The sequence below is a fragment of the Lepisosteus platostomus genome, chromosome 7, assembly GCF_059453375.1.
Source record: "Lepisosteus platostomus isolate fLepPlt1 chromosome 7, fLepPlt1.hap1, whole genome shotgun sequence".
NCBI lineage: Eukaryota > Metazoa > Chordata > Actinopteri > Semionotiformes > Lepisosteidae > Lepisosteus > Lepisosteus platostomus.
In genome coordinates, this window is record NC_142617.1 from 19551487 (window position 1) to 19576100 (window position 24614).

The 24614-nt window shown below is 36.9% G+C and overlaps 1 protein-coding gene across 5 annotated transcripts in view; it reads right to left on the bottom strand.

Annotated features, from left to right (window-relative positions):
• Positions 1-24614, bottom strand: part of tiam1a (TIAM Rac1 associated GEF 1a) — a 123607-nt gene that overhangs the window by 23584 nt on the left and 75409 nt on the right. For 4 of the 5 annotated variants that reach the window (XM_088639602.1, XM_088639603.1, XM_088639604.1 and 1 more), the window contains 9 exons: positions 23549-23734; positions 20604-20750; positions 19969-20043; positions 17379-17549; positions 14302-14406; positions 10774-10855; positions 10035-10121; positions 9272-9484; positions 8136-8242 (listed from right to left, as the gene is read on the bottom strand). In XM_088639602.1, the coding sequence (XP_088495728.1) occupies positions 8136-8242; positions 9272-9484; positions 10035-10121; positions 10774-10855; positions 14302-14406; positions 17379-17549; positions 19969-20043; positions 20604-20750; positions 23549-23734 (1173 nt within the window). The remainder of the gene's footprint in view (positions 1-8135; positions 8243-9271; positions 9485-10034; positions 10122-10773; positions 10856-14301; positions 14407-17378; positions 17550-19968; positions 20044-20603; positions 20751-23548; positions 23735-24614) is intronic. The other variant, XM_088639605.1, reaches the window with a different exon arrangement.

Genomic DNA, 24614 nt, shown 5'->3' on the forward strand with positions numbered 1-24614 from the left:
AGCAAGCAAAAGGTCCAAAATATTTCTGAGCATTTCACAAGAGTTTTAAAAGAACAAGCATCATTCACTGTCACAATCTTCAAGCATAGACAAGCATTTTGTTTCTGTACAAATAAGGTATTTACATAATGGATTAAAGATTAATTCATTTTTGCACAAACTATGAAATTTGGCTAAAACTATAGAACTGTAATTTTACACATTTACCACAAGATGCAAGACTGCAAAACACAAAGGCTAACAAATGAAACAAACCACATACCAAAGAAATTTGAAAACATCCAGGTAAACTGAGAAAAACAATTCAAAGAAAGACGTGGGGAACATGCCTGCAAATAAGCTCTGAATCTTTTAAAGATAAGTCAGAAAGGAAAACTGTACCTTCTCCAAGAATCCAAAAGATAGTGAGTCTCTTTAGAGCCGAACAAAATGCTTTATGAGGGTGGAGAGAGCAAGTTAAAACTTGCAGCATATCATCCAAAGTAAAAAATTCCTCGGGATACATTTCACACATGAAGTCATTCAATTCTAAATTATTTTAAACTAAGAAAAATTTACTCTTTAAGGCTAAAATATTTTATGCTGATAAAATGTTTTTTTTTCTTATAAATACCCTTATCCTTTAAAGACACTTGTGTAAAAAAAACACATACAATAACTGATGGTTGTGGAACCTTAAAAGCTTTCTTTAAGAGATTACCAGCAAGGTTAATACTTTGACATTGAGAATGAACATTCAAGAGCCTGGCTTTGACATAGTATGTTGCATTTCTACATTAAGAACAAAATGCAAAGCTACCAAATAAAATGAAAAGGATACACAACAATGTTATAAATTCTACTTACCTATTTGAGTGCCTTTTTGAGAATGCAATGCTAAAACACAAATGTTAATGTTGGTACGCTAACAAGACTCCAGTTTACAGCTTATCACAGGAAAAGACTTGAACACTTCTATCTCATGGGTGACAGGAAAAGTGAATGCTTCCTTCTCCGATGAACAAAATGCAGACATGGGCTTATTTAAACAATTTTCTTGTTCCAGGAGTTTTAAAGTTTGCTCTACAAGAATAATCACCTAACCTCACAAACTATCCAAACTATTAATTGCAATCTACACTAATTTCTATAAAGTATACATTCTCCATATTACATTAAGACCCACAAACAAATGAGTTAAGGGAGGCCTAATTAAATTTCTGTGACTTTTGTTTGTGTCTACAAGTACACTATGTATGTAATCAAACCTTTTCCCAGTTATCAAGTTTTGACTAGATGTGTGCAGACTGATTTCTTCTCAAAACCCAGGTGAGGAAATGACCTTTTCTGCTGGTAAATTACTTATCTCTTTAAAGGCCACTTAATAGGAAACAAAGCAGGTGTGGACAATGATATTTATCAGTTTTGTTTAGGAAACAGGCTGAAATGGTTAGATTGTGCTTTAAAATGTTTTGTAGATAAATGACTTAAAGATCATATTTGGTTTTTAGGAACATTTTTGTACAACACTCCTGTTGTGTTTTTCAAGTAGTTCACAATTTTTTAAGAGAACAGACCTTTTACTTGTCACAGCACAGCCCATTAGGAGTCTTATAGTGCATCATCCCACCTACTTCTTTTAATTGGCCTGTTGCTGGTTCAGTATGTCCCTGAAATAAGCTGTTCCAGCTGGATCTTCTGCATGGTTGCACTGTGGCACTTTTAGCAATTAACAAAAGTAGATATACCAGAGTAGCTTCCTCTATCTGCTCAAACACCCTGAAAACCCAGACAAACTTCGACTGGAATTTTCCAAAGTCTGCTGCAGTTTCTATTTGATGGGCTCTTCGGCATGGCAATTAAACTCAACATTAGCAACAAAATAGAGGAAGATTAGTAACAAGATAACTGCCGTCTCAACTGCCAAACGTTCAATTATGCAGCCCTTAGCACAGCTAAAGAACAGAAAGAAATGTTGACATCTTCAACAATTGTAGAATACAAAATCAGCAGGTGCATTGTTTCCTTTCTAGCTTTGCTACAGTCAAGAACTGCAATATCGCAAAAGTAAGATAGTCGAAATAAACAAGGTATGCTTTGGTATAGAGTACCAGTATTTGGATCTGTCATGACAAATCCTTCATCAAGAAAATCTCTTTCAATCAGGAGAGTCCAATCTGCTGGTCCTGGAAGGAAGTGTCTGCAAGATTTCTAGATCTCTATAAAGCAGCAGCACCTGAGGAGATGTTAAGCTGGTCCAGCTAGTAAAAGCTGATTTTAATCATTAGGGGCTGAGCTGCAATGCAAACCTGCAGACACACTGGTCCAGGATTGGATATCTCTGTTTCATATAATCAAGACTGAGAAAATTGCTCAATTAATTCAGTTTAACCAAGCACAGTCACTGACAGCACAGCTGGAAGAAAAACCTGCAGATCCCCGATTTAGAACAAAATAATAATATTGATATATTGAATATTAATAATAATATCTGAATAATATTATGCCCTGAAGGACCAGAGCTTTCTTTATTGAACTAATTACATGCTTAATTGATTAATAACTCAAATCCCCTCCTTACTACAAAAGACGCAGGACAGATGCTCTCCGAACTGAAAAACAATAATTCTGTCTTGGTTTTTCCAAGCTATTTAATGTTCTCTGAATCAAATATGATTGACTGAGATGTTGTTTTTCCCCCAAAATTTTGCCTACTCTCAGTTCCCCTGCCCCATTTATTTCCCGTTCTTCATCTATTTCTCTTTTACTGCATCTTTGTGTCAAAATTTTCGCATTTCTGCTCTCGGGATGTAATTATCCATGACTTTGTGAGAGCCACTTCGGTTGTCAGCAGTATTTTTTGTGAAGTTGGTGAAGTGCTTAAGAAAGGCCAGAGCTATTTCACAGACTAAACAGCTCATCATATTCAGTGTACACTGTGACACTCACAGGTGAAAAGGAAAAAAGTTCTTCTCAAAGGTAGGCACTTCGCAATATCTTTTTAAAAATATTCTGTAGTTACTAGACTTTTAAAACGAAGAGAATAAAAAGATTAAATGAGGCTAAAATGCACACTTTTAGACTGATGTATTTCAGAAATGCAGGCTTTGAACTGATTTAGAATAAAAATTAGTTTTCTGCATTCTTCTGAGTGGCATTCTAAGCAGATCATAAACAGCTGGAGCTGTCCCAAGCTTTGTAGGTCTTTAATCAGATACCTTAGATGGATTATGGGTTAAACCACACATCATTGATGGTTTAAGACCCTAGCTGTGCTGGGCTGGCAATATTTTTTAGAAGCCCATGCTGGCCCCAACAGGAAAAAATGCTCAGGATTAATATACCTCACATAATCAAATCCCAACTTTCAGTTATCTGGTGAATCCAGAAGGATTTTACTCCATCCTTCTGAAAGCAACTATTTTCTGATTGGGTGAATGGGGATATGACAAGAGAAAAATACAACAAAATGCATTTATCATCAATCTTTAATCCTTCCCCCATAGTGTAGGGTAGCCAAGTGAGGATACTGTCTGAAAACAAATGGGAGAAAAGGCAACTTGTTTTGTTTTGAACAGAAATGTAGAAATGTCAAAAGAAGTCAATTACTAAAAAAAACTAGTTTTAGGAAAAACAGAGATTTGTTAATACTACGTAATCCAAAAACGGGGTGATGTCTCCTGGCAGGAGGATAGACTGGGTAACTAATTCTGAGGGTTTATTGTTGCTATTGTACAGATTAATACTGCAACCAATTTAATGATATAAACCTGCTGGGTTGAGACGCTTTAGGACAAAGGTTGAAGACCCCCGATCTAGCACAATGAAAACATTAAAATTATTTTAAGCAAGATAAACCTGGAAAATGCTTTCAAGTTACCTCTCAATAAGTCTGCTATTGACGTACTTGACTGTACATAGCTCATTGCTCTCTTTCACAGAGCTCAATCCTTGTGTTAGTACATCATAAAAGATGCTGAGCCCTTAAGAGTCTTAGGCCTGTATTTTAATATTTGAGGCATTGTAAAGCCTAAAATCCCTGCACAAAATTATACTGAAGTAATGGGAAAGATGTATTTCTTTCGTCACAAACAATGGAATGGCAGATACGATCAAGCCAAAGCGGAATCTTAACCAGTGAATAGAACATTTTTATTCTTCTTCTGTCATTCCAGTTTTAATTTATATTATAGTCGTGAACTACAGAAAAGTAGAGAAGGTCCACTCTACCCACAGTGAATTCTAAAAAAATCACTAAAGGCTCTGCTACATTACAACAATAAAATAAAAGACAACTCATCATCTTACAAAGCCAGTGAAGGTTAATATGCCCATAGAATGAACACAATGAAGAGTAATCTCAGAAACTGTTTGAATAGAAAGTACTGAAAGGTTGTATGTTGCAACATTAATGGCGTGGTCAGATAATTATAAATGATTAATTTGCACAATTATTCTTTTTCAAATGGAGCTCCCACACATCCGTATGAGAATGTAAGTTATTTTCAGTAGTCAATGTAAAATAATGCCCGTTTTTGGTAATCTGACAGATTTTTTCTGTTTACTATCTATTATCTTCTTACGTCTTACTATACCATACTATAGAAGAAAACTGTAGCCACAAATGGATAATTTCAGTTCTGAGAATTAGTTTTCTTAAAATCTTTTTTTCCTATGCATCTTTATTAATAGGAATTGTGAAAAGGGACCGAAAATTCCAGCTAGTTTCTTGCATCTTCTTAAATTCAGGTGGGTCTAACATACGATATTGACTACAATGTCCTATATTTTTACCTGGGGTTAATCCAATTATAAAAACAGGAACAATAAGTGTCCAAGATCCAGAAACATTATCAACAGAGGTGATTCCCTCTAAACCTTTTAAAATAGTTGTTATCCTCATATATAAGGCTCCAGCAAGGGCAATAACAAAACCATGCTGTCTAGGTTCATACTAGAGAAGCAATACTAAATGTGGGTGTAGTCTTCATATCAAGTTATTCTTTCACTGTATGGTAAGTGAAATTGTTAAACCTAAACATGAAACAAATCCCTTTCTTCTCTTCAAGTTTACAGCCTTCCAAGCCTTTGAAGATTGCATTTTGCTTACCGTCTACCATTTACACTACAATTTTCACAGATTCTGTTTCACAGCTGTCTGTTACTACTAAAATATACCACAGGAGTGTAGTTCTCAGAGTTCATTGAATATTCTGCTGGAGTCCTGGGCCTTACCCAACACTCACACACCTCCTGGTGTTTTAAATTTACAATCAGCAGAGAAAAACTGAAAATCCTCATGCAAATATTAAACATGAGTCAGTTAAAATGCCAATTCTCTGTTGTCGCTCGGAAGGCTGGCTGTGTGATGTGACAGATTTTCACTCTCATCACCATGAAGAGCTAACTCTGTATTTCTTTTTCCCCCAAATGACTTATCTTGACCTTGTGTGCTGTTTTGTAAGGTCATTCCTTAATAATTTGAACTGGCCTAGCATTTTAATTATGCTTTGGCTTAAATTAGCATTCGAATTGACAGCACTGCTGCCTCTTAAATCTTGGGTTTATTGCTGACCTGGGGACCATCTGTGTGGAGTTTGCATGTGCTCTGCATGTTTACATGGGTTTTCAGTAAGTGTGCCACTCTCCTTCCACCTATCAAAGTCGTGCTGGCTAGGTTGGCATTTTTAAATTTTCAGACAAAGAACTGAAGTCCCATTCGGGACCCTGGGACAGCTTCCAAGTTGCCAAGAGCCTAACCTGGAATAAGTGTCCTGTTATGGATGGATTGAAAATTGCATATACTGTACAAAACTATTGTATAGTCTTTTAGTTAAGTCACCCCCCATATTTTTGTTAACTCCACCATTTCCCAAATTTACAGTACAGAAATATCAATATATTTTTGGGATATGTGATTTAAAATATTTATAAGAAATAAGTATGATCAATCACTCTTAAGTCTTTTTTGAAGTGTCAAAAAACATAAATTGCACAGGCAACCTTTGGCTTTGCAAAAGATCTGTCTCAGACTGTTATGTATACAGTTTATCCCACAGTAACTTACAAAAAGCAAAATCGACATCACAACAAAGGCAACAAGGGAAAATTGCACTATCCATCCAATTAATCAGCCAAAGCAATTATTCCCTTTAATAAAAGGCCTCCCACTCTGTTTACAGTGTATGGATGTTACAGCTCATAGTTGTCATAAAAATGTACATTCAAATAGAGAATATAGTATCGAACATGCACTCTCATTTAAAAAGCAGGCAACACTAAAGGTAATACAGTATATGAGTTAATGTTGACCATTTATCAGAAATATGTTTACATCAGATTTTTTCTTGTGCAGCCCACGTTGAATAAATTATGGTGAGCGAAAACGAGATTTATCTTGCGGCAGATGGCCTTTTTGAATACAGACCAGAAATGCCAGCTGATTATTGATATTTTTTTGCAGAATGCTGCCAAGGAGAGTGTCAGAGACAAAGACCGAACAGGCTGATGACACTGCAGAAACCGTTTACAGTGAAGAACAACGAATAAATCTGCACATTTTTTTCCTTGTAATAATGTGGTGTGGGAAATTCAACATTATAAAAAACTATGAACTTAAATGTGGCATGTTCTGGGTTTACTTTTAGGAGACTATAGGGAAGAGCAAACTAAGATGCATTCCTTATTTTATAAGGATTAACATGGGCAACTCAGGTGTCCTCCTTCAACATTGTCCGTTTAGAATTTATGATATCAGCTCAAGTGCAAACTATTTTTTAATAAACAGCAAAAAAAAAAATCAAATGTCACCATGTATTGTAGCTTCATGTGAAAACACAAAAAGAGAGAGGGAAATTCAGATGATGCATACTTCCACTTAAACTATTAAGATGAGGACAAAAACACACTTGTTCTTGATCAGGTCCATAGATCACATACATCACTGGCAATGAAATGACCATAACACCTCATTTAACTATTTGCCCAGGCTTGGTAATTCTGTCAAAAGCCATCTCCTTACTACAGCACTTACACATGGATGACAGACAACAAAATGCAAGAAAGCAAATCCAACATGCATATTTCCACATGTGCAAGCAGAAACCATGGGTTCAGGATACTGCAATCATGCATACTTCAGAATGGCTGATCCTATTTTTCTGATGACTTGCAAAGGTTATCGCTGCTTTTGCCCCTTGTATCGGCTCTATTTACCAGCTATCAGCTAACCGACCTTTGGCAATTGAATGGCTTGGGCTCAGAGCCCCTTTCTGTTCCCATGTTATATTCAGCCTTGTCACTGAGCTGCCTGACTCTCTGTTCTACACTCCTTGTGCACACTCCCACATCCTTGGGGGAGGGGGACTTGTGACAATCAGCCGATATAGCCGTTAACTTCTCACATCTGCTGCTGCTTCTCAAGGATCCTCATCAAATACCTTGAAATTAAAGGTCACTGAAATCAAACGGAGAGAAAAAACACTCCCTTATGCTTTCAATGCACCACTTTCTGGACTTTTTTATTTGCACTGTAATACTAAAACTAAAACAGGCAGAAGCTGGCCCCACAATGCCAGTATGCGGGCCTGTACAGATTAAACACTTCATGCAGTTAGTAATATAACTGCAGATGAAGGGTTTGAACACAGCAGGAATGAACACCAACGTATCTTGTCATTAAGGCAACACAGTTGTTATTTTTTAAGACCTATACTTTTAACTCCTTACCTTCAGTAAATTCTACTTCAGAAAATCAGACATCTATACATTTGAATCTATGTTAGTGCAATACTTCGCTTCCTTGCCATCTATTTATAGGTCATGAGCCCCCCGAGAGATTTTACTCTAGCCCTGGTTTAATGTATAGATGACCCACCAGAAAAGTCGGAGTCTGGGCAATCAAAAACTCTCTTACTCACTGCACTGTTTTCAATAAATACCCCGTTGGATCAGAAAATGTAACTGTAATGTCCTAAGCATGTTGTTCTCCACTTCCAGCAACCCAATGGTAGTGTGTAGTCAATTATTTAATCATACTCTTTTAGAAAAATAAAACCAATAAAAGAAAACTCTATTAAACAGTCAAATAGCAGAAAGCTTAATACTAATTAAAGCTGACACTCAGTTTGTCGAGGTGTATCACATCCCACGCTCACCCGCTTAAGTTCTACAGCTTCACCAGAGGGCTCCGTTTCATCCTCAAGACTAAGACTGTCTCCTGGGCTCCCCAGGCAGAGAACTGCCCCATCATCAAGGATGTCTTCTGGAAAAAAGCAAATTAAAATTCCCCAGTAGTTAACATGATGTATGGATAGGAATGAAAAGTAAAAAATGAAAATGACAAGAGCCATGCAATTCACAATTCATTCACAACTCACAATCAAGAATAAACAGATTCATATCACTAACAATTAATAAAAACGTTGAATACAGATTGAGACACTGGCTGAATTTATTAGTAGAAACTGTCCTTACGAAAACATGTACATCTAGGCCTCATTTTGTCCTTGCAAAACATGAGATATTATGGTCAGATGATATTTCTTTCTTAAAAATGCTCAAATTCACCTTCTTTTCCTTTTTAGGGTCTGAGCTAGTTTTCTGTACGTGTTCTTCTGTGATCTTTATCCCCCCATTTTATAACCACTTCATCCAACACAGGGTTGTGGGAAAGCAAAACACTATCCCAGCAAGCAACAGGTGCAAGGCAGGACACACTCTTGACACGCATACACTTACACCAGGGTCAATTTTCCCAAAAGCCAATCAACCTACCAGTATGTCTTTGGACAGCAGAGGAAACAAGAGCACCTGCAGGAAACCCACACTAAACAACACCAATGCTAACCACTGTGCCACTGCCCCAGTATACATTATATTTTGTATAAATTAAGAAAATAACTGTTTAATAGAAAACAGATTTAAAAAGTCTTTGAAAAGTCTCTAATATGAACTTGAGCTTTCAATGTATACAAGAATGCTTCATTTAAAAAAAAAATAGTAATTACTGTACAATATTTGCTCTTGGAATTCTCCAGCAAAGCTATTCCTGCTTCTTCTATTGACCATATTATTGTTTATTTGCTTCCCTTTGCATTATAGTAAAGGTTACATATGCATGTAGGCAAATACTGAGACAAACTGGATCAGAATCCGAAAACACAGGATGATTGCTTAATTGAGCTGCAGTTAGATTCTGTGGTGTTCATCCTATGTAGCTCCTTCTTTGCAGAAATGCAAAATGTTCCGCTGTCTGCTTCATTGCGCACAGGTGAACCTTGTTTCCGCTAACCTTGGCTTTGAGAAAATATGTCTGTGCACTGTTCATCCTCTCCATCTGAGCGTCGCAGGGGCCGTGAGCAGAGCTGGTGCTTTTCCACAGCAGGGACTGTACTGGTGGCCAAGGACAGCGAAGACTGGGAAAAAGCAGCCTTCATGTCTGGCAAGATGAGGCTGCTGGAATCTTTGCCATTCAGCTGCAGAATTTCATCGCCTGATTTTAGACCTAAAGAAAATACCTGGGAAATTACTTTTTTTGTATGGAGCTGTGCTTCTACTTTTGTAAAAACAAATAAAAAAACTGGCCATGTCCATCTGTAGTTATACTTCCTAAAGTTTAAAACCTAATGAACAAACATAACATAAAGTGTGTTCCAAAGCTTAACCCTTAACAGAGGCTTTAAAGAAGCCCAGAACAGAACCTAAAACACAGTTTCCATTTAGTGAAATTAATACAATTAATTAAAATTAATACATTTGGAGTCTAGTCATTCAATCAAGCGCGTTGAGAAGCCACCTTTAAAGGCACTGTATAAACTAAAGTTTATTATGATGATGATGATGATTATTATTATTATTATTATTAGTGACACAAATTTAATCTACATGGGTGAAAATGTGCTGCTTGTTTATTTGCAAATTCTGCACAGTAAGCAGCAATCTGGAGTGAAACTGATGCAAAACAATGAAAACTTATTTAAGACGCTGTCTTCCACTGCTCATGCCCATGAGAAATCTGTACTCGGGACAACAGGTGAAACGTTTAATCAAAGTACCTTTAGCAGATGCTAATCCGCCATCCTTCACATGTGTGATGTATAACCGCTGCACACCCTCCTCCTCCACAACAGAAACAGAGAAACCTAGAAAGAAGTTTTTTTAAGCATATAAAGTATAGAAGTATATTTAAACCAGCTCACAACAGTGAAGTCTAATGATGTGATTGGAGCTTTGGGCCATTAAATACCTAATTCGCACCTTCAAATTGCAAATCTCACCCGCACACTCAAAACCTTCGGATTTCCAGAGCTTCCCTTTCAATTTTATTTCCATCACCAAAGAAGACAAAAGCGAGGCAGTGTACATGTGTGGGAAGATCTTTAATTGGCCTCGCATTCACAGCTGCCCAACACTTTTACAACTATAACGCTCTACTATAGGACTTGTGCCAAATGAATGTCTAGCAGAGGCCAATTTGAAGGCTTCGTCATGCTTTATAAGAAAGATGTACAGCAGTTAGAAGCTTGAAAGATGTTTTATTTGTCCAAAAGCAGATTAGAAAAACCGAAGCCTAAAGTTCATTTGGCTTTTATCTCAATGCTTAAAAGCAAGATTGAATACACAGAAGTTGAATAGAGTTATAACTTCTGCAATTTTAGTGTTGTAGTGCAGGAGTGAAAAAATATTTAGAAATACTTGTGTCCCTTTCTGTATCAGAATGTGTATTAAATTAACGGACATACTTGTTGGTACTGTTTTTCCCTGCCTTGCCTTTGGAGTCAATACCATGCTTACCATAACCAACAGTGGACGACTCATCACGGTCAAACTGGACCAGGTTTGTAGTTTTGGAACAAATTTCGATTTCCTTGTACAGCTGCAAGGAAAAAGGTTTGTGGATTAATCTCATTATCTGTTAAAACAGTCAGAGGGGACTCTTGATTAATTCATGTGCTTGTCTGTGGTCACAGTAAGAACAATGCTTTGATCTTTCAAACTCTGACATCTGTAATAAATACCAGCTTGGGCCCTCTGCGTCACAATATCGCACAGAACAGGATTTTGCACTTTACAAGGCTGTTAGGAGGTTGATAGTTACTAATGAAGACTTGTGCAGCTCCCATTTTGAGGTGAACACCGCATTTGCATTAATAAAAAATAGTCTAATAATAGACTCACTTAAAAATGCAGCCTTCTTTGTCATTGACAGTAAACTGTGACAGGCTCGGCAAGAAAGAGATCCAAAATTTCACCAATTACTTCTCATACTCATAATGCTGCATACTCAATTTATTACTAGTGATTAACATTGACCTGTTTTTGGACTAAACATTCAACTCTCTGCTTACATATGGTTTTTCCTGTTTACAACTGTTTTTTGTGCAATATATGCTAGGGACTTGTGCAATATAATTTTATATTTATAATGTGCAATACAACTTTTTGTGTACTGTTCTGTTTTTTTTGTATATTCTTAGTATAGTGAGCAACTCTTTTTACTGACTGTATTGTATCTACTGTATTGTTGTATTATTGTATCATTTCGTTACACTGTGCTGTGTTGACTGTGCTAAGCTGCTGTTGCACTGCAATTTCCCTCACAGGATTAATAAAGTATCTATCTATTAACAAGCTAGTTACCACTTTCCTGGATACAAAGTTTCATTTAGAATGGGGATGCACATCCATTAACATGCACTTAGCAGGTAACAACAGAGTACCTCAAATTAAGTTTCATAATCTTGCAAAAACCTATTTACTGCTTTTGCACCATTTATTGGGGTCTCTTTATACATAATCCACACATCTATTGTCAGAAAGCTACTGATCCCTGGTGTGGATCAAAACAGAATACATACCAGGTCAAAGCAACTCTGCAATGAGTCTTAATCTTTACATAAGGAGCTGCAAACCAGCAGCAAGAATAAATAAAATACCTAAGGAGCAAGTAGTCATGGGAGACAACTGCAGAGATTTGATTTTAAAAAACACTCTTAAGACTATTGCATCTCAAGGTAAAAGACTGTGGAAAATGATCACTGCTCTATGATATGGCTGCACTTTGTTTCTACATTGACAATTCAAATTCAAATGTATTTTCACTGAAATGTGAAAAAGGCATTATGCTATTTTTGCATCAGGCTTTGCCTTAAAAGTGGTGCTTAATAGTACCAGCTGTGTTGCTAAGCCACTTTCTGCTCTAACGATGCATTTCAGAATATGTGGGCGACACCATTACAGTGTTTTGCATTTGCATTTGCAATATTTGCAGCTAACTAGTAGGTTGAGTGGCTGTAAAAAGTTCCAGTTGGCTGTACACATACCTTTCAGTGACATAAATGACAGGATAACCTAATAAATGAGTTTTAAGCTGTGCTAGTCTAGCCACTTCTACATTAATGGCAATTTTTCAAATAAGGTTCCTTGCATTTCAAGAGCTACTCAGATAAATTCAATTTTATAATCTGTGACTAACTTCTTAAATCTGGACACCTGACAATGCCATCCTTGAACTTCACATCCTTACTACTAGTATTATGTGTTCATATTCATCTTTTTAGTTCTGGCCAGGAACACCAGCACAGTCCTACTCCTCAATGCACTCAAAACGCAACATATCTAACTACTGCCACCTAGTGACTGTCATACTTAACAGCATTTCATTATAAAAATATCGGTGCTCCAGGTACCGAGGGAAATGGCTTGTTAAGCTTTCTTTCATAATACATCTTCACTACATTTTGGTTTCCTACAGTAATAGGTTTCTAATGCAATTATAAAGGCATTTGTCTGATAATACAGATGACCATCACAAAAAGGAGATTTCCAGAGCACATACAGTGTTATTTGTCTATCACCTCAAAATCAAATATCAAAAAGTAATAAGTTATAATGTACAGAAGTGGGAAGTGGAAGACAAAGGCTTCTGTTTAATGCTTAATTCATTCTGAACACAATTCAAAAATATCATTTTCTACTAGAGATTAGGCAGACAAGTAAAAAGGCGATATCTTGAATGAGCTACAAATATAGTACTTTGGCTTGTTAGCTAAATTGCAGAGCAGACATTAGAAAAGATTCTTTCCATGTCTATATATTTAAAAACTTTAATTTACAAGATGCTATGCACTCAGGTAAAAAAAGTGTGATCCTTACAAAGAACTGTGCTTCAGCAGCACTCTCACACACCAGAAGGGACGTGTGAAATATGTCAAAGCTGACATACGAAGTACGCTTGGCTAATCTTCAGTCATGGAGTAAATGAGCTTGACAGTGCTGCAGTAGCTAGTACTTTCACTAGCAAACAGTAGGGGACACAAGTACAAGACCAACAATTTGATCTTTAAAGAGACATATCCTTCAGGTAGAGAATCTAGTGTACTACGAAAAGATAAAGCTATCAGAACTGACCCACTTGCAGCTATAACCCAGGCAGATGCTTGTTTATAGCTTTCATTGCTATGGCACTGAAGTGTCAGGCTATACCAATATAGAGAACTTTACACACAAGATAGAGGTCCCCTTGGATACTTCTCATATTTTACTCCACAATTCATTCATAGCTTTGCATTGCTGTAATAATGTCACTTAATGCTGTCATTATTAACATATCATTTTCAGGTGACTTAATGAATGATCAAACAGTTGCTAACATTAAGCTCCTTTACATATTGATCTTCATATTGGTTCAATGTTATTTTGTCATGTACATGTCCAAGTCTGGGGTTGGTATCACTGGTGCAAAACGTTCTAGGTGGGGTTTTTTTCCCTGCCTAATATTTGGAGGAGCATAATACTTATTTTCACTCATTTAATGGCTTATTAATAATATAAGGATTGAGTGAAACTTTTATAACAGTTTGGTCTCAGCTGACGTTTTCTAGATGATGCTTTTTTGTGTAAGTACTGTACATTGAATGTAAAGCATTAGAGAAAAACTGAAGATCTGAAAAGTGAAACAGCCACATCCCAAAGGTCGTCACAAGAAGAAGTTCTGGTTGAAACAATATGAAATTTCAAAAGCTGTCACCAGCTTCTTAAAGAGGATGATGCATGAATAAAAAATGTGCTTACATAAAAAAGCTTTCAATCTTGAGTGTTTGAATGTAATGTTTTTAATTTTGACCATACCATTTGAATGAAGCAAAATTCTCTTGAAAGTATTAAGATTCACAATGCATAATGTGTAAATGTGTGACAGGTTAAAACTGTTCAGTTTTAACAGTGAACAACTAATATAAAGGAGTTTAGATTAAAACAACAGTTTTCAAATATCAGTTTCCATCCATAATCAGATTAATTTACCAGTTTATGCATGCTTACCAAATCACTGATGTCTTCCTCCAGTTTGGGATTATAAAATTGCACTTGGTTTTCAATTAAAAACTTCAGCCGTATGTAGTGTTTGGCAGGATCCAGCTGGTGAGCCTTAAATAAAATCAGTGAGAACATTAGATTCCTCACCAATAGGTTCATGAAATCTACATGCATTACAGAACATTTAACATAAATAACAAACACATCAAACAGAGCCATACATCATCACTCTAGAAATGAATTAAGTCAGACCATTCACAAACACGAAAATCAAATATCTAGCGAAGCAGTACCTCCTATTCCAGGTTTAAGACTTCCACAACGCACGCTGAACAAAATGTCTAACAGTTGGCAAAGCAGAAGTGCTAATCAGATTTGTGAAAATTCAACACTCATTGGGAGAGTACAGAGAAACCTGTAATCAAGATGATACTGCTGGATATTTGATTGTTGGTTTTAGAACAATTACTGTACCAGATCTGCCAGGGTCTTAATTCTTGTGGCGATGTGAAATGATGTTGATCAAACAATCAAAAACGAGAATTTAACAAAGCATGATAGAAGAAAAAAAAAGAGAATAAAAAATATGAGATGTCAATAGGGAAAGCAAAATACACATTAAAAATGATCTGGTATGACCGATGCATTATTTCTAAGATGGTACAGAGAAAGGTAATTCATGCAGGACATACAATACTGTGCAATAATGTGGATGGTGAATCACATCAGAGACAGAGGGTGGAAATTGTGAAGAACATGGAATGTATTGGCAATGTTTTACTTCACAGGATGAAGTACTATACTAATACTTTCACTTTTCACTTTCAATTCAAAAAAGGAATTGGAAGGAGTAGGAAGGAAATGCCCTCTATATAGGCTAGATACTGTAGTTCCCCAATTTAAAATGCAGCACTGCACATCGTACTCATGATTTTCATTACTACAATAAAAAGTACCTCCTAAAGCTGTTAAGATGGTAAACAGTACCAACTTGACTTACTCAGAGTTACACAAATTAGTCTTTTTTAACCTACAGTCAAATACAAAATGTCTTTTCTGGAAAATGTTTTGACTGTGAACTGCTAGATGCTGCCAGATGCTACCATGTCCTAACTAGAAGGTGCCAGTCTGGGCATGATGGTAACCAACAGATTAACCATCATGAGAATGTAGACACCTTCTTTTGTTCTCCATATCCCAACATTAGCCAATCAGCCTGTGGGAGTGGGAGAGCTCACTACTGCTACAAACCCTTTGCTTTACTCAAAGGGATTACCTGGGCCAATGCCAGCATTTTCTACAGAGAATACAGCTCAGCGCAGAGCCACCTCATGAGCTCTTTGTTTTCACTCTAGGATTGTTCAACTGTGGTCCTCATGGTCTTTTATCCAGCAGGTTTTATAGGTCTCAAGAACAAGGAAAGGCCAATAACCAAACAATGAGTTCAATTAGGTAATTACATGCTTAGGTGAAGAAAACCAGGCTCTAGGACTGGCATTGTACCCCCGTGCCTAACCCTATCGTGACTGGAGCCTGTGATGCCGACAAGGTGAGATGTCAAGATATTTGTTTCTCTTTCTTCCAAGAGGTGGTATCAAACTGTAGGGAGAACTCCTTCTTTTAAATCTTTAAATCTATAATTTAAAACATTTCTTTTAAATCTGTAAAGGTGTTTATGTCCCGGGTTCAAAAGAAACAATAAAATGTATTATGCTTCAAAAAAGGGAGGAAAAAATACATAACAAGAACAGAGAACATTGAAGAAAAGTAAGAATTGAACAGGAATGAGGAAAGATGTACAAAGCTCAGACAAAACAATACAGGCAGCGTTAAATATTTTGCTTTTAAAGAGCAAGAGAACAAATACATTTTTATTCTAAACTAAGAGGACAAACTCATTCTCTTGAACCACAAATCATTCTGGATGTCAATCGAATTTACAATAACTTCTCCATTAATTTAAGTAATGGGAAAACTGAAAAGGTATAAATTATGGCCAAATGAATCAGTCTCTTCACATAAGTGAAAATGTAAAATTCAGGTGTACATAATTACACCAGCTGTATTATTTAGGACTTGAGCAGAACAAGAGTTCTGGCGAAACAGGAGAATTGGACAATGATGATGGGATTGAACCAATACGTGCGCCAGTGGAGAACACTGCACAGCTGAAAAAAGCATTTTTCAGCTCTGGATCAATATAATATAGTAAATTCAGGAATTTCTTAATTGAACTTTTAAATTATTTGACAGTGTATCTGTTTAGAAATTACTTGGGGCATTTTAAAATGTACTCTTAAATAGCTCCAAAGTATACATCACATTCAGGATGCTTTAAATTTGATTGGGTTATTCAAATTTGAAAATCTGTGCATCTTGGTGCAATGAAATCGGGTGCATATGCAAATAGAACATTGGACACTGCACAAACCAGAGCACACTAACATGTCCACCAGGGGGCACATGTTGTACTTGCTATGGTATAAAAATTATATTTCAATATTGCAATGCCTGTGAAAACAGAGCCTTCTAGTTCATAGTTTGTGAACATGGCCCCAATTCTATCACAGTCTGGTGTTCCTGTTAGATAGATAGATTCCTGTTAAGACATATGCTGTAAAAACACAAATTTAAAAAAAATAAAGTGTAAAAATACAGCGTAAGCACAAAATCATTCCACATATGGTCCACATATTTTCATTCTGCAGAGAAATTTCTGTTGCACTGGTTTCATAATGTCCCGTAACACGTAATGACGAAATCTCATACCAGCTGTATGCAATCCTTGGGTTTTATATTTAACCAATCTAAATCATAAAAAATGCAGTACTTAGATTTTCTTTTATAAGTGTACTTCCTAATTGTGTGGTTAACATATTAGTTTTAAATGTGAACACTTTAATCTCAAAAGGACTATAGAAAGGCTATCGGCCCCATCTTGCTCAATAGGTTGTTAATAGTTTACTGATCATTTATTGAAGGACAATGAAATACAAGAAATCCATTCTGTATTGTAAAATGCACTGTTAACATAGAAAAGTTATACAAGCTTACAAAGATGAATAATGTCAGGTAATCCATACCTTGCAAACCTTTTCAAGAATGTCAAGTGTGGAATCCTCGGGCTGGATTATTGTTAGTACCGGCTTGTCGTTGGGGAGGCAGACCCAGGAAGGAGTGAGGTAGTCAGGGACCCAAATTTCATTGTCTGCATTGCGCTGGGGGAGGCTTTTCAAAGACCCCTCACTTTCCTTCTGCAAAAAGAGTAATTCTGTGAGGCATACCACTTTATCTTGTTATTGCACCTCTTAAGTCATATATTATGGCTATATAATATAGGGCCACAAAGCGGTGGCACCTGTGGCTAAGGACCTGCGCCTGTGGCTAGAAGGCTGCCTGCTCAAAACCCTTGGCTGGCAGAGGAATGCTACTCCGTTGGGCCCCTGACCAAGGCCCTTAACCCCAACTGCTCCAGGGGCGCTCTACAATGGCTGATCCTGCGCTCTGACCCCAAGCTTCTCTCTGTCTGTGTGTCTGTGTGTCTCATGGAGAGCGAGCTGGGGTATGCGAAAAAATTAGGACAAATTCCTAATGCAAGAAACTGTATAAGGCTAATAAAGTGATCTTATCTTATCTAATATTATCTAATATTATTAAACTTGGCTACTTTTACATCTTGTGCTATATTCACAAAGAAACTAAATGTCAATTAAGTGCACTGATTCAGGCTGATAAATTGTGATTACATTAGACCAAAACTATCTATGTCTTTTTTCTTTTATTCCCTCTTGCTTTTCTGTGCTCAATTGTTGAAGAAGGGAGTGACCGTATGACCCTGCACACCCATTCACTAGTGTAGTAAGTCTATTATTTGGTTATTTGCTTATCGCAAATCAATGTCAGACCATTAAAAGCAGAAGGTTACTGCCTTTCACCTTCTCATTATCTGTTTAGTCTACTGGTCATCTATCAGGTCTCTTAGATCACCTGTGTCCTTTGATGATAAGAACACCACCTAGAACAAACAGCACAAACCCAGACACTGACAGCTTCCAATTATCTGACCCTTTTCACCATCAGTCTTCCTCACAGACCCAGATAATTCTAAAACCAGGAAGTCAAGGTCTTTTTGTCAGCTAGGCCTCACAATTGTAAACAGAAACAAGACTCATGTGGTGCCTCCTGTTTACATTGGCCGCTTTTAGCATGGCTCCAGGTCAGCTTAGTGTAAACACAAAGCAAAATCCCTGGTTCATCCTGTCTGGCCTTAAACTGATCTTTGGTCAAAAAAAGTCACATAGTGACATCCTCTTACCCTCAGTGGTGAAAACATAGCCATGGGATTGAAAAAAGAAAAAAAGTAGCCTTCTTTAGAAATTTGACTTGTGTCATTCTTACCTTAGTTTCTACCTGTTATGCTCTCTCCTATGTTGTGGTCTGTTTCCTTAGTTTGTCGATTTGCTGAGCTGTGCTCCATTTTTTGTGAGAAGACTACATTTAATTGTGAATTTTTAGCTGGGATAATAACCCTATCAGTACATAAGAATGGTAAAAAAGGAAAGAAGATCTCTCTGTCCATCTAGCCCATTTGGTGATAATGGTTTAGTAACAATGGCAAAGCATATTTTCTATTTTTTGATTTAGGAGTTGAACCTTATTTTTTCAAGGAGGCAATTAAATGGCTTCTAATTAAGTACATGCGAGTGCGTTTTTTTACCTCAGCCTTGGGGCCATTCAGTGTAATTTAAACTATTTAAATGATTAAATCACTAGCAGTTTATGGTTAAGATGGCTAAGGCCTAAAGTCACACATTTAAGGAGGCAATCACCAGAAGAAACAATACAATGCTGTTTTCTTGTGTGTTACTTGCTTTTGAGAACTGAGCGAGTGTATTTGCACCAAAAAAAAAACCCGGAAGATGAAAATGTGACAGTTGTCCCTGGAAACCACACAGGATGTGAGACAATGGAGGAGCAATTCTGGTGCCATCTGGAGTCCAATGCTTTATGTTCACTAAGGCAGCGGTAGATCAAAATATTTCACAGCAATGGAAATATTGGTATCACAAGCCAACATATGATGCTAACTTTTAGTACAAACTCAGCATTTTTTTTATTGTGTCAGTTCTGAAAATGTCTTTGTAACCATTTTTTTTTAATCAATTCAGAATCATTTAGTATGTTATGTGTATCTGTCCGTTTTTAATATATTCGATATGCCCTGGAAATTTGGTACGGCTGAAATAAACCACCGAGACATTTCCAAACAGAAATTGTTTCTAACCGATTTTGCTCAAATTGCAGAAGGACACAGGAATCAGTGCAGCCCATCAGGAAGAGAACCGTATAAACAACCCTATTCGTACAGGAGCAAATGCAACAGAATATTATATTTTCTAAAATGATATACACACATAAGATGAAAGGATAAACAAGAAATAAGGCCTCAATTTGGATTTGTTTTTCATTATATATTTTTAAATTGTTTTCTTCTGAATATAATGTTTTGCATGGCTTTGCAACACCCAGTAAAATCTGATTTTAGTAAACCAAACTGTATCCCCAGATTTTCTGAATTCTTAAACCTAAACATCAGCTAGTGTCCTGTTCCGCTTCTTCCCCAGGATTTCAAACAATTCAAAATGATTCAAATGGTAAATAACAGATGGTTACCACGCTTTCGCTTGCTGCGTCTTCAAACATGCCGTCCAGGGATGTCTTCACTGACTCCACACCATCGGTAAACACCTGGAAACACAAGTTACTTATGGGACAGGAATTTCACTAAGACATTCATTCAAGGATGCTATGGAGTGAGCACCCACATGGCTATACTGTTTGACTAAGGGATTGACATTTTCCACAGTGCTCCACCTCCCCCCCTTCCAAGACACTCGCACATTAAAAGGGATGTCAGCGCTTTCTAAACACCATTTTCATTTGTCAGTTTAAATTGGGAACACCTAGTCAAACAGTTTAAAGAAGCTTTTATGAGGTAAAAAGGGGGTCCTACTACAGCAACAAGCATTTCTTGGCCTGGTCACCATTGGAAATAAGAATTTCTTTCAAAGTGACTTAACTTGTTAAATAAGAGATGAAAACAATAAATATAAACATTACTGTTCTAGAATATTTAATAGATTTTCGAGCCCCACCAAGGCTACTCCTAGCAATGACCCAGCTCTTTTCTCAATGGGGGCCTCCAATGAAAACTACCCAACCCTTCCTTGTGTAGCTTCTGATATTTTTTTTACTTCAGGCTCCACAGGGAAGAGTACCATTTTGGGAGACCGCGCAAGAATTCAAACCTGATTGATGCTGGGTCGTCCTTTTGTCTTCTTCTTTGAGGTAGTGTCCAGCCCCCAGAGAGAGGAGAACCTGCTCTTGCGCTTGCTGGCTGACCGAGACATCGCCTGTGTCCTGCGTCTCACCCCGCTTTCAGTGCGTGCTGCCACCTATGACAGTTAAACACCCATCAGCAACAGGGGCTCTACTACAGAGCCACGCACAACAGATGTAATACTACAGATCCTCGTGGACAGAAACGCACAGAGGAGCAGACAGATTTGGGTGGAACAACATCTTTTTGTGCTGCCACACCAGGACAAACACTGAACCAGTCATTGTATACTTAATTTGTGGCTGAGCTGCAACAGGAAAAGAAAAAGTGTTTTGGAATGATTTCGGAAGGCTTTCTTTAACCGTTCCTATTTGCATTGTGCTTCTTTACAACAAGCAACAGAGGTCCAATATCTCAGAGTCTGTTTAGTAGAACCCATTAAGATTATATTTCTTGAGCTGGCTGTCCACAAGGATGTTAATGAAATGTGGCATTTCTAGAATAAGCCATACAAAGAAAACCCCTTCTGTGTTGTTGTTTTTTTCCTCTTATGCATAATGTATACTACATGAAACAGAAAGAAACAGTCATTTGCTGGTACCTGCAGGACTGTAGTCGATTTTCATGACTGGAACAGTAACTGCTCCAGCTTCTGAAATATAAGCTGTGCACCGAAGAATAGCATTGTTCTACAAATGAAGGGGAATGGAAGATGAAAAGCTCAAAGATGAGCCTTTCTCTTGGAGATCCTGTTGGTCAATGACTTAGCCTCTTCTCTGAAATAATTCTCTACCATAAATGGAACTGTAAAGTGCAACTTGAAGATTACTTTTCATTTAAGTGCTTGCACAGCTGTGTCAAGGAACTTCTCTCTCCTTTTATTTCCTGTTGACTGATTCTGGAAGTTAAGCTGCAGCACCCCCACTATCCACTATAGGCCCATTCATACTGTTGTAAAGTTTAGGCTATATTTTAGGAGGGGATGAGTGGTGGGATACACCTCCTGTATTTCTCTCAAAATACAATGTTAAATAGTTAATTATTTACTTCTTATCCAATTAAGACTAAAAATAGAACCATTGTAAATGTTACTAATTGCCCTCACATTCTGAAACTTTAGTTAATTCTTTTCATTATTGTCTGTAGGTTGGAGAGCTGCCCTGGGGAAATTTCTGAATAAGAGCGGAAGCTGATCCACTTGAAACAAGTGTAGTGTCATCTCCTTTGTGTAGTCACATCAAACCTTACAACACCCACCTGGGTTTGTAGTGACAGATGTGCAGTAGCTTGAGTAAGAGCAGGAAAACAACAACACAATTGATTAAATAATTCTACTGTTCCATGAGATAAATTATGATGCACTTTTTTTAAGCCAACAAAATTTCAAGTGAAAATCAATTGCTATACTAGCCTTCTGAAGCAAATGCTCTTTACAATGAGAAGGACCTAAATTATTCACTTTAAAGGCTAGAAAGCTGTTGAATTCAAACAGGCTTCCATTTCAGTTTGGGAATATGAGTATCTGCTGTTATTCTAAAAATGCTGTTATGGAATTTATTACCTAAAATAAAAAAAAATGATTTTAAATAAACCATTCTAAGGCCAAGATAAAAAAAAATAACTAGAGGACTTCTATACCCGTAAGTATCTATTGCATTTACAAAACTGACACAAACAGCAGAAATCTGATTTGGGGTTGCAACATAATTGAAAGAGAGGAAGTAAATCTTGCTTTGTCAATTCAAGGACGCAATTCTTTTCTTGAGAATGCCAGGTGCCATCTTTTACTTTTGTAAATACCAACTGCAATTTTAATCTTTCAAGTCTTAGGTTATTGTGGCATCTTTTGTTCTTCACCAGGCTATTGCATGTTTCTTTTAACGACCAAAAAAGAAAGAAAGCCTATAAAGAAAATAAAACATCCTAGAAAAAAATCCATGATAAATTAATTTAATTACCGCAATATCCACACACAAGCATGTGGATTACCAGGGAAATGTATGGCTACTGACACTTAATAATGCCTCCATCAAGTATCACAGCAATAAAGTAAAGTGATCCAAATGGCACATGGGTGTAATGTGTGAACAGAATAGTTCTGCTTTATTTGAAGAAATTAAAATAACTAAAATTAGAAACTGAGCCCAGTAACAATTAAGCTACTGTAGCCTATATTAACAATGTAAAGTTAATAAACAAGGCAGTTCGCAAGGGGCATGTAAATGTCACAGCTCACTGAAAGAATGCATCAGTGTGTGATATGTTGCTGTTAAATTTAATCACTGTCAGTTAGTTTAACTGTTTTTTTATTTATGGGGTTTTAAGGTTATAGGGTGAAAACCTGCCCATACCATGAAACTTATTCTGTAATCATGGAATTGTTAACAAATGACAAATATTGTTTAGCTTTTCATCTTATAATGTGAATTTTTTTTTTCCTCTTTTAAAAATTCATCCAACACATTTCATTACAATTTTATTTCGCAGAGTGTTTGTATTTGTTACCTTTGGATTTACTTCAACAACACTACATGTTCTGATTTCAAGCAATGTATGATCTGGATGGATGAAATCGATTTTGTTTTAATTTGATTCAAGTTGATTAAAAAAGGGAATAAAGCTACTTGAGTAGCTTAATTACAGCACAATGTACTTCAGTGCAGTTAGTTTTTCCAGCCACTTCACTAAAAGTTTTCTGACCTTGTGAGAAAAAAGCAAAATAATGAGTTATTAATTTTGTTGGTTCATCATAAACTACAAATACATATGGCTGCTAACCATATCACCTAATAATTTCTGAACTTACTGTACCCACAGAGCTGCCTGAATCGAACGAGAGATAAGGACCCCAAAAGGTCAGGTGACCTGGAAAAAGGAGCTCAAGTATGCACTTAGTGGGGTATTTGCACTTACCAAGGCATGGAAGGATGAGACCGAGAAGATACCGAGGCGTCCCATGGCAAGTTTGGTGGGCCGGCTGGCGAAAGCGAGGAGCCTTTTTGGGTTGGGCAGCTCCCCTCCCTGAAGGCTTGACAGGTAACACCGAAACCGAAACAGATCCATCTGAAACTGTTCTAGGTTTTGCTCCCACAAAAAGATCTATTAAGAAAAAAAGAATAAAGCTACTTGAGAACTGCTTTGAAGAGAGCATGTTGTACGCTTATTTCAGTGCAGACTGCAGAGCATCCTACTAAAGAGGAGCTCCTCAAAAGATCTCTGTCTATTTAATTGTCTCAAGATAGATTTGATACATTTTTTTACAACACCACTAACCTGAAGACAGTATTACAGGGGAACTTCAGTCTCAACTTCTCCTACCGGTAACTAAACCTGTGATTTTACCGCTAACAAAAAACATTTACTAACGGTATCGTAACATTTTACAAAATTCCAAATTAAGCACAAAGTCATGACCTTTGATAAAGTACTGGTCTCGCTACGGGCAAGAGTGAGATTTACCACGAATTGTGATGTGAAGCGGCCCTTCCTGCTCACTAGTTACTGTAATGACTAATGTAATCTGATGTATGAGTGAGTAAGTACAGGTTGTGCAGCAGACATTTCACTGCAGAAATGTTCCAATGTGATCCGTTTGCAGAGTTAACAAGGAAGTTGTATTTGTAGGCAAAATTGTCCAGAAGTTGAGAGCAATTTCTATTAGATTAAAAGAGATGTATTCACAAGCCTACTTGCTTACAATGTAATAGAGCCGCCTCACCGGAAGTTTTGTTGCCTTGTTTTGAATCGCAGAATACGGCACTGCACATGCCAGGAAATTTTGTCTATGTTCTCGTGTAAACTGGAGGTTTTACAGTTTACTGTGTACATTTTCTTACATTGTGGTTTGAAATGCATTTATCAATGCCCATGTTTTCTAACCCCCAAATTTAAAAATAGCCTTGCAGTTCCCCTTTAAGTATTAATATTGTCTCATATTTACCAGAAACAGTTCTGTTTTGGTGAAGGACATAAAATAGTT